This window comes from Stegostoma tigrinum, unplaced genomic scaffold (assembly GCF_030684315.1).
Source record: "Stegostoma tigrinum isolate sSteTig4 unplaced genomic scaffold, sSteTig4.hap1 scaffold_514, whole genome shotgun sequence".
In the NCBI taxonomy this organism is placed as follows: domain Eukaryota; kingdom Metazoa; phylum Chordata; class Chondrichthyes; order Orectolobiformes; family Stegostomatidae; genus Stegostoma; species Stegostoma tigrinum.
Genome location: NW_026728445.1, coordinates 17791 through 35000, shown reverse-complemented (window position 1 = coordinate 35000; position 17210 = coordinate 17791). Strand labels below are relative to the sequence as shown.

Genomic DNA, 17210 nt, shown 5'->3' with positions numbered 1-17210 from the left:
CTGCCATTGTCTGTCACGGCTCTGGGCACCGGAGCCATGTTGGGTCTCCAAGGGGACGTGTGCGAGAGCAAGGCAGATCGACCAGGGTGTTCAAATCCCCCACCCTCCAGAAGCAGGATAACCCAGTCAGCAGGAGATGTCCTGCCCGTTGTTTATCTCCCTTTCCTCGGGTAGTTGTTGCGGGGGGGGGTGGGGCGGGGGAGGTATTGTGTAGGTCCACGACGGTTGTCCTGAGTGTATGTGCGTGCCAGAGGCGCTGCCCAATGGGTCTGCGTCTGCAGGAGCCCACTCCGTTGGAAACCCAACACTTGGCGAGTTGTAGGGGGCAGAGGTCATGCGAGGCAAAATGCCGGCTCCTGTCCCCTTCCGCCCACGGGCACCATGCCCACTGTCTGACTTGGTTGGGGCAGGGGGACCTCCGAATTGGACTGGCGTGGCTGTCCCACCATGAGCAGGTGGATGGAGATACCCCGACCCTATCTCTGTCATAACCCCGTCTCACCCCCCCACCTCCCTATCTCTGTCCCTGTCCCGTTAAGAATCATCATGTTCTGGTCACTGCCACTGGGGGCCCTGTCCCAAGTTCCCTCCTTAACCACCACGCCCCCGCCCCGCGCCCCCCCCCCCCCCCCCCCGCCCTTCTCCCCGTGTCCTATGAGTCTCCCTCAGGCCGCGCCCTCCGGGCCTGACTGATCGTCCATTCTGCCGTGATTTGAGGTTGTGCGGGCGCGGGTCGGGATTAACATTCGATTCAGTGACAGCCTGGCCCTTCGGGACGCAGTAATGAGGGAGCGGATCTCTCAAAGCCTCGTGGGATAGGGATGGTGGCCGACGGATCCGCCAACTCCGTCCGGGTGCTCTCCCATCCCGCCGAGCCAGTTTGTTGAGGAATTTTTTAAAAAATATTCTCTCCCCACCACCACCTCCATCTTGTGTCTCCGCAGCAACCTGCGAGGCTGGGCCCGGAACGGGAGTTCATCAAGTCGCTGATGGCCATTGGCAAGAGGCTGGTGACATTACCCACCAAGGAACAGAAGACCCAGCGGCTCATCTCCGAGCTGTCGCTGCTCAACCACAAGCTCCCGTCTCGCGTCTGGCTCCCGACGTCCGGCTTCGAGCACCATGTGGTCCGTGTGCCTCACAACCAGGCCGTAGTCCTCAACTCCAAGGACAAGGTCCGTTACTCTCGGGGACCCTCTCTTCGCGGGGAGGGCAAGTGATGGGGCGCGGGGGGTGTGGGGTGGTGAACGTCGGCAGGACAAACTGCGGCGTTCAAACAGCGCAGGACTGCGGAAAGCTACGGGACGCAGGGACTGAAAAGAATCGCCACCTCCCCTGCCCTGCAAGCTTCAGCGGGCATCTGGCACTTGCTCAGGCGGTGCCAACCGCCCGCTGGCCTCTGTTGCGAAGGGAACTGGGGAGAAAAGTTGGGAAGGTTTTGTTGAAACCACACCAGGCCCCAGTCAGGTTGTGGCTGGGATACTGCAGACGGTTTTGGGGCACCGTATCCAAGCAGAGTCAGTCCGGCTAACATGCGCTCTGACTTAGTGAGGCACGTCCTTTTGTTGGTGCACAGGGATGGGGTTGGGGGGCAGGTGTAGGGGGCCGGAGATGAAGGAGACAGACATAGGGAGTGGGGGGTAGGGGGCCGGAGATGAGGGAGACAGAGATAGGGAGGGGTGGTAGGGGGCCGGAGATGAGGGAGACAGAGATAGGGAGGAGGTGTAGGGGGCCGGAGTTATTGGAGGGGGGAGGAGGAGTAGGGGGCCGGAGATGAGGGAGACGGAGATAGGGAGGGGGGAGGAGGTGTAGGGGGCCGGAGATGAGGGAGACGGAGATAGGGAGGGGGGAGGAGGTGTAGCGGGCCGGAGATGAGGGAGACGGAGATAGGGAGGGGGGAGGAGGTGTAGGGGGCCGGAGATGAGGGAGACGGAGATAGGGAGGGGGGAGGAGGTGTAGGGGGCCGGAGATGAGGGAGACGGAGATATGGGGGGGGGGGGAGGTCTAGGGGGCCGGAGATGAGGGAGATGGAGATATGGGGGGGGGGGGTGTCTAGGGGGCCGGTGGGGGGGTGACAGAGATGGGGGGGTGGGGTAGGGAGGGCTGGAGGGGGAGGAATGTAACTATATTGCCTGCGGCAGAAGGCTAACGGCAGTGTGTTGGGATTCTGGTTCTGTGACCGTGTCACTCCCCTGACTCTCCTGCCTCGTTTTTCCAGGCTCCCTACCTGATCTATGTGGAGGTGTTGGAGTGTGAGAATTTGGAGACGTCCCCAGTGCCCGCCCGTATCCCCGAGATCCGGATCCGGACTACACGCTCAGTGGAGAACCTTCCAGACTGTGCCCGCGAGCAGAGGCCCGTCAGTTTCAGCACGGTGCCCAACTACGACAATGATGATGAGGCCTGGTCAGTGGATGACATCGGGGAGCTGCAGGTCGAGGTGAGGTCCCGGGGCCGGGGCGGGGGGTGGTTCGGAGAGCTGTATAGCATGAAAACAGGCCCTTCGGCCCGATCCAGATATCCTAAATTAATCCAGTCCCATTTGCTCCCCTATCCCTCTAATCCCTTCCTATCCATGTCCCCATCCCAATGCCTTTTAAATGCTGTGACTGTACCAGCCCCCACCCACTTCCTCCTTCCACACACGCACCACCCTCTGTGTGAAAAAGTTACCACTTGGGTCTCTTTCCCCTCTCACCTTAAACCTATGCCCCTCTAGTTTTGGACTCCCCCTACCCCTGGGGGTAAAGACCTTGTCTATTCCCCCCTACCCATGCCCCTCATGGTTTTATAAACCTCTATAAGGTCCCACCCCTCAGCCTCCGACGCTCCGGGGAGAACAGCCCCAGCTGCTCCCTGTAGCTCAAACCCTCCGACATCCTGTAAATCTTTTCTGACCCTTTTCTGGTTGAAGTACTTGTTTTATCTCTGAGATTCCAACGCCCCCCCACTCCGCCTTGCCCCAGACCTCCATCCCTCTGGCATTGCTGGGAAAAGCTACTGGTGCCAACCCTCAGCACCGAACCCCCCACCCTCACCCTGAACTGTGTCACTGTGTTAATGTTATGTGCCTGTCTTATCCTAATCCTGTTTCTGATCTCTCCACCCCTGCCCCAGCTTCCAGAAATCCACACCAACAGCAGCGATAACATCTCCCAGTTTTCTGTGGATAGCATCACCAGCCAGGAGAGCAAGGAGCCTGTCTTTATAGCAGCTGGGGATATCAGGTACTCTCGCACCTCTCCAAGCTCCCATGAGCATCTGATCCGAAGTGAACCGCATACAATGGGGATTGGGGGTGGGGGCAGACACTGTGGCCTGGTTGAAGTGTGCCCGCTCTCTCCTTCAAGCTGGGAGGGTCATGTTGGGGCTGAACAGGACATTGGTTAGGGCCGCTTTGGGAATCCTGCGTTCAATCCTGGTCTCCCTGCTACAGGAAGGATGTTGTGAAAGGGTCAGGAAAGATTTATAGGGATGTCGGAGGGTTTGTGCTACAGGGAGAGGCTGGGGCTGTTTTCCCCGGAGCGTCGGAGGCTGAGGGGGGGGACCTTATAGAGGTTTATCAAACGATGAGGGGCAGGGGTAGGGGGGATAGACAGGGTCTTTTCCCCCAGGGGTAGGGGGTGTCCAAGGTGAGAGGGGAAAGGGACCTGAGGGGTAACTTTTTCACACAGAGGGTGGTGCGTGTATGGAAGGAGCTGCCAGAGGAAGTGGGTGGGGGCTGGTACAGTTACAGCATTTAAAGGGCATCGGGATGGGGACATGGATAGGAAGGGGTTAGAGGGCAAGGGGGGCAAATGGGACTGGATTAGTTTAGGATATGTGGGTCAGCACGGACGGGTTGTTTCAGTCTGTTTGTGCTATCATGAACCACTCCGCGAATGAATTCCGCTCTCTTCACCCCCCTCTTCCCCCCCAAACACAGGCGGCGCCTGTCCGAGCAGCTGGCACATGCCCCCACCACCTTTAAGCGTGACCCTGAGGATCCGTCGGCAGTAGCACTGAAGGAACCCTGGCAGGAGAAAGTCAGGTGAGGGGGGGGTTTGGCGGGGGTCAGGGGGTGGTGCCGGCTGGGGCTCGGAGTCGGTGGGGTGGTATGGTGGGGGCGGTGAAACAAGTGGCGTTTCTGGAGGCCGCCCCCTCTCCGCGGCACAGCCAGTCACGTCTTGGCAACGGTGCCGCCACTACAGCGTGACTATTGACACAGCAAATTCTGAACAGCAGGCAGAACGCGAGCCCCCACCCCCCCCACCCCGGATCAGTTCCCCACCCTCAAATCTCCACAGCGGATGGACCTTGGCCTCCGGCTGCTCACTCCCGCCTCTCCGTGTCTGCAGGAGAATCCGGGAGAACTCTCCGTACGGGCATTTCCCAAACTGGCGCCTCCTGTCTGTCATCGTCAAATGTGGGGATGACCTTCGCCAGGAGCTGTTGGCGTATCAAGTGCTGAAGCAACTGCAGGTAACGGCCCCCACCCCCACCCACCCCCTCCCCCGGTTGCGCGCGGGTGTACGTACTCGCGACTTCACTGGGCTCCGGGACGGATCCCGCTGCCCGTTCGGAGGTTGGGACGGGGCAGGGAGGAATGCACCCAGGCCCCAGTCGCATAGCGGCCCACCAGAGCCCGTCCCGGGGGTGGGGGAGTGGTGTTGGTGGTGGGATCAGCGTACAAGGCTCTGTGCGAAGGGTTAGGTCAGTGCCACCAGTGAATCGGATAGTTGATTTTGGCACGTGGACTCAGTGAGCCAAAGGGTCACCTCCTGTGTTACAGACCCCTCCATATGAGAGTCTGTCTGTCTGTCCCTCCATCGCGCTCCCCTTTTTCCCCCCCCCCCCATCTGTCTGTCTGTCTGTCCCTGCGTCTCGCCTCTTCCCCCGTCTGTCTCTGTCCCGCTCCCCCTCTTCCCCCCCCCCATCTGTCTGTCTGTCCCTCCATCGCGCTCCCCTTTTCCCCCCCCCATCTGTCTGTCTGTCTGTCTGTCTGTCCGTCTGTCTGTCCCTGCGCCTCGCCTCTGCCCCCGTCTGTCCCTCCGCCCCGCTCCCCTCCCTCCCTCCCCGTCTGTCCTGTCCCTCCGCGCCCGCTCCCCTCCCTCCCTCCCCGTCTGTCTGTCCCTCCGCCCCGCTCCCCTCCCTCCCTCCCCGTCTGTCTGTCCCTCCGCCCCGCTCCCCCTCCCCTCCCTCCCCGTCTGTCTGTCCCTCCGCCCCGCTCCCCTCCCTCCCTCCCGTCTGTCTGTCCCTCTGTGCCGCTCCCCACCCCCGCCCCCGTCCCGTCACCTTCCCCTCCCCCCTATCGATGCTGACTGCCTACGCCATGTGGGGGCTGGGCCGGGGGATGGGGGAGGCTAATGGTTCGAGTTGGCAGCTCGCTGCTACCTTCTGGATGGATTGTGGGTGGGGGGGGGGGGGGGAAGATGTAGGAGGCAAGTGTAGGGATAGCGATCGGCTGGGAGGTGGCTCACCCAGACGCGGTTTTGGGGGGGGGGGGGTGCGGTGTAATGCGCGTGCTGCCTGCACCCCCCCCCCCCCCACCCCCCCCAGCCGACTGTCCCCAGTGCTGTTTAAGAGGCCCACCCCACCTCCGTTTCTCTTCTCTCCCCCACCCCCCAACAAACAAACTGGTTGCAGGTGATCTGGGAGGTGGAGCGGGTCCCGCTCTGGATCAGACCCTACAAGATCCTGGTGATCTCGGCAGACAGCGGCAATGATCGAGCCCGTGGTGAACGCCGTCTCGTTGCACCAGATCAAGAAGCAGTCGCTGCTCTCGCTGCTCGACTACTTCCTGCAGGAACATGGCAGCTACACCCACCGAGGGGTTCCTGTCGGCCCAGCGCAACTTCGTTCAGAGCTGTGCTGGTTACTGTCTCGTCTGTTACCTCCTGCAGGTCAAGGACAGGTAAGACCCTCGACCCCACACCAGGGGGCAGTCTCTCTCCACTGCCCGCGCTCCATTGGCACGGTTTGGGGGGGGGGGGGGGGGTGGGGGTGTCGTTAGTCGAGGCAAGGGTGGGCGTGAGCTTCGTTAGTCTTGGTAACGACTGAGCTGCAGGGGCTTGGTGTGCGGGGGTTGCGCGTTGGGAGTGGGATGCGGGGGCAGGGGCACTGCTGGGGATGTGGCAGAGAAGGGGTTTGTGTGAGAGAGAGATTGGGGAGTCAAGGGGTTGTGGGAGGGGGATGTGGGGGAGGGGCCAGCTGGAGGAGAGAGATGTGGATTTGGTGGGGGGGGGATGTGTGTATGGAGGTGGGGGTGGCCGGTGGGATGGAGTGAGAGTGTTGGGAGATACACAACGGGTTGTGGGAGGGGGATGTGCTCATGGCGGAGAGAGGGTGTGTGCGGGGTTGTGTGTGGTGTGGTTGGGAGGGTGTGCGTGTGTGGGGGGTGGGTAGGTGCATGGGAGGGGTGTCTGCGAGGGGGATGTGAGTGGGTAATTGCAGGAGGGGGTTGTGTGTGCCTGGGGCTGGGGTATGAGTGAGGGAGGTGTGTGTGTGTGTGGGGGAGAGATGAGTGTGATGGGGGACGTGGGATTGGTTGTGTGTGGGGGGGAGGGAGTAACGATGTGAGTGGGGGTGGTGTGTGTGTGTGTGTCGGAGTGGACGTGAATGACTCTGTACCCTACAGCAATGCCCCCCCCCCCCCCATACCACTTCACTTTGCTGTGATCTGCCTGTTCTGCTCGTAAACAAAGCTTCTCACTCTACTTCGGTACAGACCATTTGATGGAATGAGTTGCCACGTCAGTCCCAGTACATCCCCCCCCTCACCTCCCTCCGACACGGGTGTACACTCTCTCTCACACACCGTCACATGTACTCGCTCGCTCGGACACGCTGAGCTGAGATTTGGGGTATCGATCTCACGTTTGATGACAGCTGCCATCAAATTCTGTGACCCAAGTGCCCTCGCCCACGTCCAGCTGCCCGTGGCCAGTCCCCCAGTGGCACTGTGGCAACCCGTTTGTCCCCCTGTAGCCACACTCTTCTTCCCCCCCCCCCCCCCCCCCCCCCCCCACCTCCCGGGTAAGTCGCGTCAATACAGTAGCTCCAGAAGTGGGTCAGAGGCTGATAATCGTGCAACAAGTACCCCCCCCCCCCCAGCCAAACCTGTCCCACCACCAACAAGGCAGGACTATGAGGGAATACCGTACCCCCCCCCCCAACCCACTCCAATTGCCCTGGATGGGGGCAGTTCTGGCAAACACGAGAAGCTCGACCCTATCCAGGGACCTCCCTCCGCCCCCGACACTCAGTCGCAGCAGTGTGTACCGTCTACAGCGACTCCCCAAGTCAGCTCCTTCCAAACCCGGGACCTCTGCCCCCTGGAGGGGGGCAAGAGCAGCAGAGACATGGGAACACCAGCCCCCTGCAAGCTCCCCTCTGAGAGCACCACCTCCACCCCCCCCCCCCCCCACCCCCACCCCCAAACACTCCATCCCGACCTGGAAGTATATCAGGGTCAAGGTCCTGGAATTGCCTCCCTAAGGGCACTGTATCCCTACACTTCGCGGGGCAGTTGGGGTTGAAGGTTTTGGGGGATACAGTGGGGAGCAGTGAGACTGTAGTGGTTCAAGATGGCAGCTCCTGCCCACCACCTCAAGCGGGCAGTTAGGGCCGGGACGACTATGAAAGATCTTAGTAAAAGTGGTTAGACGCTGTTTGAGAGCAGGCGACCTCAACTGGGACTGTGCATGAGATGACGAGCTAATTGGCGAGCTATTCAGGGGCCAGGGTGTGTGCTTGCACATGTGTGGGGTTAGAAACAACCAGTTAGTTTCTCTCCCTTAACCATAGCTTGCTGTGTGCGTGAAAGCCTGAAGAAACACTTTGGGGCGATTATTCAGGCCCGAAATACTTCCTCTGCACGGGATTGTGATACAGCCCCCGGCTGCTTTGCTTTTCTTTTCAACAGTTTCATTTCTTTACCACCCCTCCCCGTCCCCGCTCCCCTCAGGCACAACGGCAACATCCTGCTGGACTCGGAGGGCCACATCATTCACATAGACTTCGGCTTCATCTTGTCCAGCTCACCTCGGAACCTGGGCTTCGAGACGTCAGCCTTCAAGCTCACCAGCGAGTTTGTCGACGTAAGTTCCCGTCCCTCCACTCAGAGACAGCAACTGTGTGCAGTTTAGCAGTCTCCAGTACAGGCGGGGCAGAAGGAAACGAGTCCCGCCCATCCCCGGTGTCAGTAAGAGAACTTGAAGGCAATGGAGGGAGCAGTTTAAGGGATCCATGCTGAGGAATAAGTGAGCTGCGTTAGCACTTAGTTTGAGGTCTCTCTCGAAAAGACACAATGAAAAGGTTGGCATCAAGTGAATGCAGAAAGGTTGCTGGAAAGGAGCATTTCCTACTGCTGTTACCAAAGTGGATAACTTTGCACATATCTGCATCAAACTTCATCTGCCAAATGTCGGTCAGCTCTGCTGCCTTACGGCACCAGGGGCCTGGGTTTGAATGTGGGAGTTTTATACATTCTACCCGTGTCTGCGTGGGTTTTCCTCTGGGTGCTCCGGTTTCCTCCCACATTCCAAAAATGTGCGGGTTAGGGTGGGTTGGCAGTGCTAAATTGTCCCGTAGTGCCCAGGGATGTGCGGGTTAGGGTGGGTTGGCAGTGCTAAATTGTCCCGTAGTGCCCAGGGATGTGCGGGTTAGGGTGGATTGGCCGTGCTAAATTGTCCCGTAGTGCCCAGGGATGTGCGGGTTAGGGTGGGTTGGCAGTGCTAAATTGTCCTGTAGTGCCCAGGGATGTGCGGGTTAGGGTGGGATTGGCCGTGCTAAATTGTCCTGTAGTGCCCAGGGATGTGCGGGTTAGGGTAGGTTAGAGATTGATGGGACGGGGTGGGACTTGTTGGGCCGAAAGGGCCTGTGTCCATGCTGTAGGGATCCTCTGATCTAAATCTCCTTAACTATCCTCCCCCATTTGTAAATTCCTGAATTCTTCATTGCAGCTTTGCTCACCTATTTTAGTGTCAGTGTCCCACAGCTCAGAAACAGACCCTTCAGCCCAGCCAGTCCATGCCGGCCACAATCCCAAACTAAACTAGTCCCACCTGCCTGCTCCTGACCCATCTCCCTCCAAACCTTTCCCCATTCACGCACTTATCCAAATGTCCTTAAAATACTGTAACTGTACCCACACCCAACCGTTCCTATGGAGGCTCATTCCACGCATGGACGCCCTCTGCGTAAAAAATCTGCCCCTTGTGTCCTTTGAATCTTTTTCCTCTCACTGTAAAAATGTGCCTGGTCTTGAAATCCTCCACCCTCGGGCAAAAGATTTCACTAATCAACCCCTTTCCATGCCCTTCATGATGTTATAAACCTTTATAATGCCACCCCTCCGCTCCCTGCGTACCAGGGAAAAAGCTCCCAGCCCCACCCTATCACTGTCACCCTCCCCTCCCGGCAATGTCCTGGTAAATCTCTCCCGGGCCATAAGACATAGGAGTGGAAGTAAGGCCATTCGGCCCATCGGGTCCACTCCGCCATTTAAATCATGGCTGATGGGCATTTCAACACCACTTCCCTGCAGTCTCCCCATAGCCCGTGATTCCTCGTGAGATCAAGAATTTGTGGATCTCTGCCTTGAAGGCATCCAACGTCCCGGCCTCCACTGCGCTCCATGGCAATGAATTCCACCGGCCCACAACTCTCTGGCTGAAGAAATGTCTCTTCATTTCCGTTTTAAATTTACCCCCCTCTAATTCTAAGGCTGTGCCCACGGGTCCTAGTCTCCCCGCCCAATGGAAACAACTTCCTAGCGTCCACCCCTTCTGAACCATACATTATGGTTAGAGAGAGGACTGACTGATCGACAGAAAGCAGGGAACCAGGAACATGGTTCCTCTCCAGTTTAATAATACCCTACCCCTAATAACAGGGCGACCAGAACAGGACGCAGTGCTCCAGAAGAGGCTGATGCAAACTTCAAACGATTGTGTACACCTGCGAATTTGGTACTGTCCCTTTGCATCCATGGCTTCAGTATTGATTGTGAAAGAGCTGAGCCCTGTACAACCTTACATCCGCATCTTGCCGACCAGGAAAACCATTTATCCTGGTTCCGTGCTTTCTGTCGATCAGTCAATCCTCTCTCCAAGCTGTAACTTACCCCAAACCCCATGTCATACAGATGTGCAGCATGGAAACAGACCCTTCGGTCCATCCCATCCATGCCAACCAGATATCTTAGCTTAATCCAGCCCCATTTGCCAGCGTTTGGCCCCTATCCCCCTAACCCCTTCCAATCATGTCCCCATCCCGATGCCCTTTAAATGCTGTAACTGTACCAGCCCCCACCCCCTTCCTCGTTCCACACACGCACCACCCTCTGTGTGAAAAAGTTGCCCCTCAGGTCCCTTTCCCCTCTCACCTTAAACCTATGCCCCTCTTGTTTTGGACTTCCCCCTACCCCTGGGGGGAAAAGACTGTCTATCCCCCCTATCTATGCCCCTCATGGTTTTATAAACCTCTATAAGGTACCCCCCCTCGGCATCCGATGCTCTGGGGAAAACAGCCCCAGCCTCTCCCTGCAGCTCCAACCCTCCGACATCCCTGTAAATATTCCCTGAACCCTATCAAGTTTCTCAAAATCTCCCCTATAGCAGGGAGACCAGAATGTGTATGCGCGTGTGCTAAAATTTTGTGCCGACCCTTGTCGGATGCCTTCTGGAAGTCGAGATATACATCGGGAGGGTCCCCATTATCTGCATTGCTTATTACTCCTAAGAAGAATAACATTCGAGGCTGTGGGTCGTGTGTTGGGAAGAGGAGCGAGGGTAAATTTGGGGTTGATGGACCAGAGTTTCCCTGCTAATTTATAATGTAGAGACCCTCCTGGAACCGACAAGCTTCTTTGTGGGGAAATTGACAGGCAAGATGTGGGGAGATCGTCCCCCCGCCTTGTGTGTGTGCGGGAGAGTCTAGGACCAGAGGGGCATCATCTCAGGATAAATGCTGATTCCAGGATCTGATTTCTCATTGTCACGCGTACCTGGGTACAGTGAAAAGTTATGTTTTGCGTGAAGATCATATGATATGAAGCGCATCAGGGTAATAGAACGGAGCGAAGAAAACAACGTCATGGCTACAGAGAGGAGGCATAAACAGTGAGATCAGCATGAAATGTAAAATTTGAGAACTTGGTTCAAAAGTCTGATAACAGTGCGGGGAGGAAGCTGTTCTTGAACCTGATGAAGTGCGTGTTTTAAGCTCTTATACGTTCTGTGCGACAGAAGAGGAGATAACTGGCACGGGGAAGGGTCTTTGGTTGCCTTTCTGTGGCCAGGAGAAGTGTACATGGGGTCAGTGGGCGGAAGATTGGTTTGGTGACTGGACCGAGCTGGATTCACAGAACGCTGTCTGGTTTCTTCCGACCCTGAGCAGAGCAGTTGCTAGATCAGTCCGCGTTGCGTCCGGGTAAAACGCTTCCAGCTATGTTTTTTTTAAAATGTTTTACAGGCATACAGAATGTCCTTATTAACCTGTTAGCGAAGTAGGGATGTAGCTGTGCTGTCTTGTCTGCTGAGTCAGTGTGTGGAGTGGGACAGTTTGGTGATCGTCACCCCCAGGGGCTCCTGATAAATTCCGGGCCGAGGGGAACCCGTTGAAGCCTGCGACGAAGAGGAATTTCTTGTCTCCGTGGGCAGCGAATCTGTGGAATTCTTTCCTGCGGATGTCTGGGTCGTCGAGGCAGAGATTTGTATTCGGGGCGGGAGCGGAGGGGTTGGAAACGGCTGGGAAGCAGAAGGGTTGACCCACAGTTCCGCTCCTGGAGGCAAATTTCAGGGAAACTCCATCCGTTCACGGAGAGTGTTTTCTCTTTTTTTTCTTTTTAAAAAAAAAACCTGCAGGTCATGGGAGGCCTGGATGGGGACATGTTCAATTACTACAAGATGCTGATGTTGCAGGGACTGATCGCAGCTCGTAAACACATGGACAAGGTGACGCAGATAGTGGAGATCATGCAGCAAGGTGCGTATGGGGGGTGGGCGGCACCGCCCCCGTCGCTGGGTCTGCCTGTGTCTCGGGGTGGGGTGCCAGGTCATCCCACTGAACTTTAGATCAAAATCTGCGCCGTCTGCAGAAGCAGCCTCGTGACATGGGGCCCAGGGAACCGGCGAGCGATTGCACTGTATGGGGCTACGTCGCGTCTCAGGAAATAGGGGCAGTTGGCCCCCACAACTCTCATGTCAGGACCGTCTACAAGAATACCCCGACCGCTGTTGAGGGGTGAGGGCGCAAGTCCTTCAGGCCCATCGGATCGTTCGATCGTGGCTAATCACTTTTTCTCAACTGCCCCTTCCCGTTCTCCCCACAACCCTTGATCGATCCCCTTTTTAATCGAGAACCAATCTATCTCCCATCTTAAATATGCTCAGCGGCTTAGAACGTAGAACAGTACAGGCCCTTCGGCCCACGATGCTGTGCTGAACTTTTACCCTAATCCTCAGGTCTATCTAACCTCCACCCCTACCTTATACTATCATCCATATGCCTATCTAATAGCCACTTAAATGCCCTTAATGAGGGCAACTCCACTACCCTCTCCGGCAATGCATTCCACCCCCTACCACTCTCTGAGTAAAGAACCTACCTCTGATGTCTCCCCTATATCTACCTCCACTCACTGTAAAACTATGCCCCCTCATAACAGCTACCTCCACCGTAGGGAAAAGTCTCTGGCTGTCTACTCTATCTATATCTCTGATCATTTTGTACACCTCTTTCAAGTCACCTCTTATCCTTCGTCATTCTAAAGAGAAAAGCCCTATCTCTCTCAACATTTCCTCGTAAGACCTTCCCTCCAGACCAGGCAACATCCCGGTAAATCTCCTCTGTACCTTTTCCAATGCTTCCACATCTTTCCTGTAATGAGGCAACCAGAACTGGACACGGCACTCCAGATGTGGCCGAACCAGGCTTTTCTGTAGCTGGAGCATAACTTCCTAGCTCTTGAACCCAATCCTGCTATTACTGAAAGTTAACACACCATACGCTTTCTTAACAACACTACCCTTGAGGATAGAGGCTTGGCCATCCTTCTGCGGCTGAAGAAATACATCTTCATCTCCTTCCCCTCACTATTATCGTCGGGTCCTGGGCTCCCCTCCTTGTGGAAACATCGTTGCCCACATCTGCTCTCTCCAGGCCTCCTCCGGAAGTTTCAATCAGATTCATCACCCCACCCCACCCAGTGGGCACCAAGCCACCATTTTGTTGCCCCGTTTGGCTCCTGAACAGTTGGTGAAGCCCCCTCCTGTCTGTGTCTCTGACCCACAGGTTCGCAGCTGCCCTGTTTCCACGGTTCCGGAACAATCCGCCATTTGAAAGAGCGTTTCCACATGAACCTGACTGAGGAGCAGCTTCAGGGCCTCATCGAGCAGATGGTGGACGGGAGCATGCGGTCGCTCACCACCAAACTCTACGATGGCTTCCAGTACTTGACCAATGGCATTATGTGACCGGGGCAACTGCTCGCCCTGCCCCCGGGGTAGGCGGGTGGGGGGAGGGTGAAGGCAACTGCTCATGGACTCTCTCACCGTCCCAACACTCGGCTTCTGGTCCCGGTTCCCCGCACCCAAACTCCTGGCCTGGGCACTGAGGCTGTGTCCTGAGGGAAGGCAGGTGACCATAGATAGGCCTCAGGCTGCATGTGACTTGTACAGGCTGGCTCCACTCCATTACCCATCCACACCCTGGCGCGCAGGCCCTCCCACACCCATCCTCTGTCTGTCTGTCTGTCTGCCTCTCCCCACACGCAACCTGACTTGTCCCCAGGACCCTGCCTTACACACCCACACCCACTCAGTCGTTCCCCCCCACCCCCCCGCCAAAGCTCTGAGCTTGCAGCAGTTAGGGTGCAGCGGTGGCGTGGGGGGGGGTTAGTATCTGATGTCCCCATCATGTGGCTCTTGATTCTGGCTGGTGGGGAGTGTGATCCAAGAGAGAGAGAGTGACAGACAGACAGGGAGCGCTGTGTTTCTGATCCTGCTGCCCTCATACTCTGGTTACTGCCCACCTGCCCGTGTGTGTGTCTGAATTCCCTGTTTTTCTTCCCCAGCCCTGAACACCGTTCCCCTGCTGGGTAAAGGGGACACGGAACTGAATACAGCGTTGGCCGCTCCCTCTTTATTCATTTGTTTGAACTCGCTCCCTCGGCCTGCGTCATCCCGGCAACATGCCGAGCTGGTGAAAGATGCTAAAGAAGTGCGGCTGCCTTCCTTTTTCTCTGAGAGAGAGAGAAACCCTGTGCTTTTCCACCTCGAGGGATACTCCTGGCCCTTCATGAGGGTCTCTTGCCCTGACCCTCGCTTTGACACATTCTCTCACACGCACTGCTCAGTACTCTCGCACCCTGTTCCACGCTCTCTCTGACACACACACAGACGCGCACTCTGCTCAGTCTCCCCAGGGTACCTTCTCAGACAGAGGGAGCTTTGCGGTTTTGTGCCTGGCTGTGTGCACACCGATCGAAGGGGTGCTTGTTTGTGTTGGGCTGGGGGGTGGGACAGGCAGGACTGGGGATAAATGTGAGATGCCCATAGCCCTCGAGGTTACTGAGCATGGACAGCATCTTTACTCCTTGCCTGTTGGTTGGCCGAAAGGTCCTCCATCAGGCTGTTTGATGTGTGAGGGAGTGTTTTGGTTACTGTCCCCACTTACCACTGGGCATTCTGTCCGATTTACCCTCCATCCCCAGGATGCTGCCATATTCACCCCCTTCCAACACAGTTAGGCGGAGAACAGCGTAAGATCTTAGCAGAGAAGTTTTTTGCTCTGTATCTAACCCCGTGCTGTCCCTGTCCCTGGGAGTGCTTGGGGTCAGTGTAGAGGGAGTTTTCTTCGGTACCTAAGCCTTAACCTCTCCCTTCCCGAGCCATCCTGGGAGTGTTTGATGGACAGTGTAGAGGGGGGAGCTTTCCTCCATGTCTAGCCCCGTGCTGTCCCTGTCCCTGAGAGTGTTTGATAGGGGGAAACAGTGTAGAGGGAGCTTTACTCTGTATCTAACCCTGCCCCTGTCCCTGGGAGTGATTGATAGGGTTAGGGCTGGGACAGTGTAAACATCTGACCTGGGACAGTTTACAGTGTGTGGTCTGTTGCAGCTGGGACCTGCCAACTGGTTCATGTATAACCTGTCTCTCTCTGTCTGTGTGTCTCTCTCTCTCTCTGTCTCTGTCTGTGTGTGTCTCTCTCTGTCTGTGTGTCTCTCTCTCGCCTCTCTTCTCTCCCCCCCCCCCCTCCCCCCACCCCGGCTATGCCAATCAATCTGCCTCCCAGCCTATGCCTGGCACCTTGGCATCACCAGCAGCCCTGGGGGAGGGAGCAGTGGGGGCTGGAAGAGTTACACCTTGCCACAATAGACCCTGCACCTTCTCCCGTGTCCCATCTTGATCCCTCCTCCCCAGTTCTGTCACCGATATTGGCACATGCTAACAGCACCTCGCACCCCTCACTTACCCAGCGTCATGGCACCCCTCCCTCGCCCAAACCCACCCGGGGGACCTGATCAACTCCGCCCGACAGCGGGACACCTTTGGTGGGGAAGCAGGAGCTCACTGTTGGAGTCACGGCTCACGGAACCTCCACGCTCCAGACCGTTAAGTTTTAAGCAAACGGTGACCGGGAGCTGGGGAAATGTTGTACATATTTATAAGTGTATTTACATTTGCTGTTTTTTTAATATATGTTATACATATGAACACATGTATATAATAAGTGCGCATTCTGAAATTTCGATTTCATTCTGTTGTAAATGTCGTAGTCCGACCTCTCCCACCCCCACCCCACAACTTCCCCTTCTCAGGCACCGGGTCTGAGCTGCTGAAATATCTCTCTATTGCTGTCCTGCTGTCTCAATCTTTATATCTCTTTCTTCCCCTTCTGACCCCAGTGTTTTTTTTTCTAATTTGTGTTGTGTCTGTGTGTCCCTCTGTCTTCTCCACTCTTCCCCCCCCCACCCCCCACCACCCCTGTGTCTTTGAACGTCTCATGTCTTATTAAAAACCCCGACCCCGTCGTCCACCAAAATTGAGTCCAGTCTTTGGTCTGATCTTGTGGATTTTGTTTTAGGGTGGGGCCTGTGGAGTTAAACGACTTGTCAGCTGCAGCACTGACTCGATGGGCTGAATGGCCTGCTTTCCCCTCTGCAGTGGAGATGCCGGGGCTTGTGCTCATTGCACATGAGGAGGAGAGAGGGGCGACCTTACTGAGCAGTCTTAGGCTGAAAGTCGCTGGGGTTTGGGGTGGGGGGAGAGATGTGGAGGTGCTGTTTGCACAGAGAGTGGAGGAGGGGAGGGGCATCATCTCAGAATAAAGGGTCACCCGCAGAAGACCAAGAGGGCGAGAAATTTCTCTTCCCCCCCCCAACACCCAACCAATGGCGGAGCCTGGAAGTGGGGGTGAGGAGAGTTTCAGATTTGGAGCTTTCTCATTGAGGAGGAAACGGATCGCTCTGGAGGGGGTGGGGGGAGAAGGTGGGCAGGGGTCCCGGGTTTGGAAGGTGCTGACTTGGGGAGTCGCTGTGGACGGTACACACTGCTGTGACCGAGCGGGGGCTCGTGGATGTGGTGCCAAGACGGGGGGGGGGGGGCTGGGGGCTACTTTGCCCCTGGACGGTGCCAGGCTTCTCCCCGCCAACCCCATTCAGGGCAAGTGGACGTGCTCCTGCCTTGTGGCGGGGGGGGGGGGGGTGCGGGTACTCAGGACGGGAGTTACTCTCTGCGGGATTCCCAGCCTCTGACCTGCTCTTGTAGCCCCCCACCCCGTATCGATATGGGGCTGGGGTCTGGGTCAGTTTCTGGTCAATGATAGGGGAGGGGGGGAATTCAGCGATGGTAACCCCAGATTCTCTCAATGGTAACCCCCAGGACGGGGGTGGGGGGGTTTCTGTAGCAGTAATAAAGGGGGGGGGGTGGGCTTTGTCGGATCTACGCAACAGGCAGCAGAATAAAGGTTGACCAAACTTCATTCATTCGAAGCTACGATGCCATCACCGTCCTCCCAACTGCCCCTCCAGGGGCTGCCACTGACAGCCGCCCAGGGGAGGGGGCTTGTTAAGCTGGAACCGAATGGCTGTGTGGCCTGGAGTCACGTGTAGCCTCAGGGTGAGGTAAGGATTTCCTTCTGGGACTGGCATTTCTCAACAGGATGTGGTGGGCACAACTTCATTGCAGTCAATGCAGTGCCAGGCTCCCACCTTTGTGTTTCCAACGGGT

The 17210-nt window shown here is 56.9% G+C and overlaps 1 protein-coding gene across 1 annotated transcript in view; it reads left to right on the top strand.

The window, feature by feature from the left end:
* Nucleotides 1-16027, top strand: part of pi4kb (phosphatidylinositol 4-kinase, catalytic, beta) — a 31942-nt gene extending 15915 nt beyond the window's left edge. The window contains 11 exon segments of the mRNA XM_059644103.1: nucleotides 945-1175; nucleotides 2219-2440; nucleotides 3118-3227; nucleotides 3926-4030; nucleotides 4338-4461; nucleotides 5626-5700; nucleotides 5702-5803; nucleotides 5805-5893; nucleotides 7946-8078; nucleotides 11847-11967; nucleotides 13276-16027. Coding sequence (XP_059500086.1) covers nucleotides 945-1175; nucleotides 2219-2440; nucleotides 3118-3227; nucleotides 3926-4030; nucleotides 4338-4461; nucleotides 5626-5700; nucleotides 5702-5803; nucleotides 5805-5893; nucleotides 7946-8078; nucleotides 11847-11967; nucleotides 13276-13457 — 1494 coding nt within the window. The 3' untranslated portion in view covers nucleotides 13458-16027.
* The last annotated feature ends 1183 nt before the right edge of the window (nucleotides 16028-17210 follow it).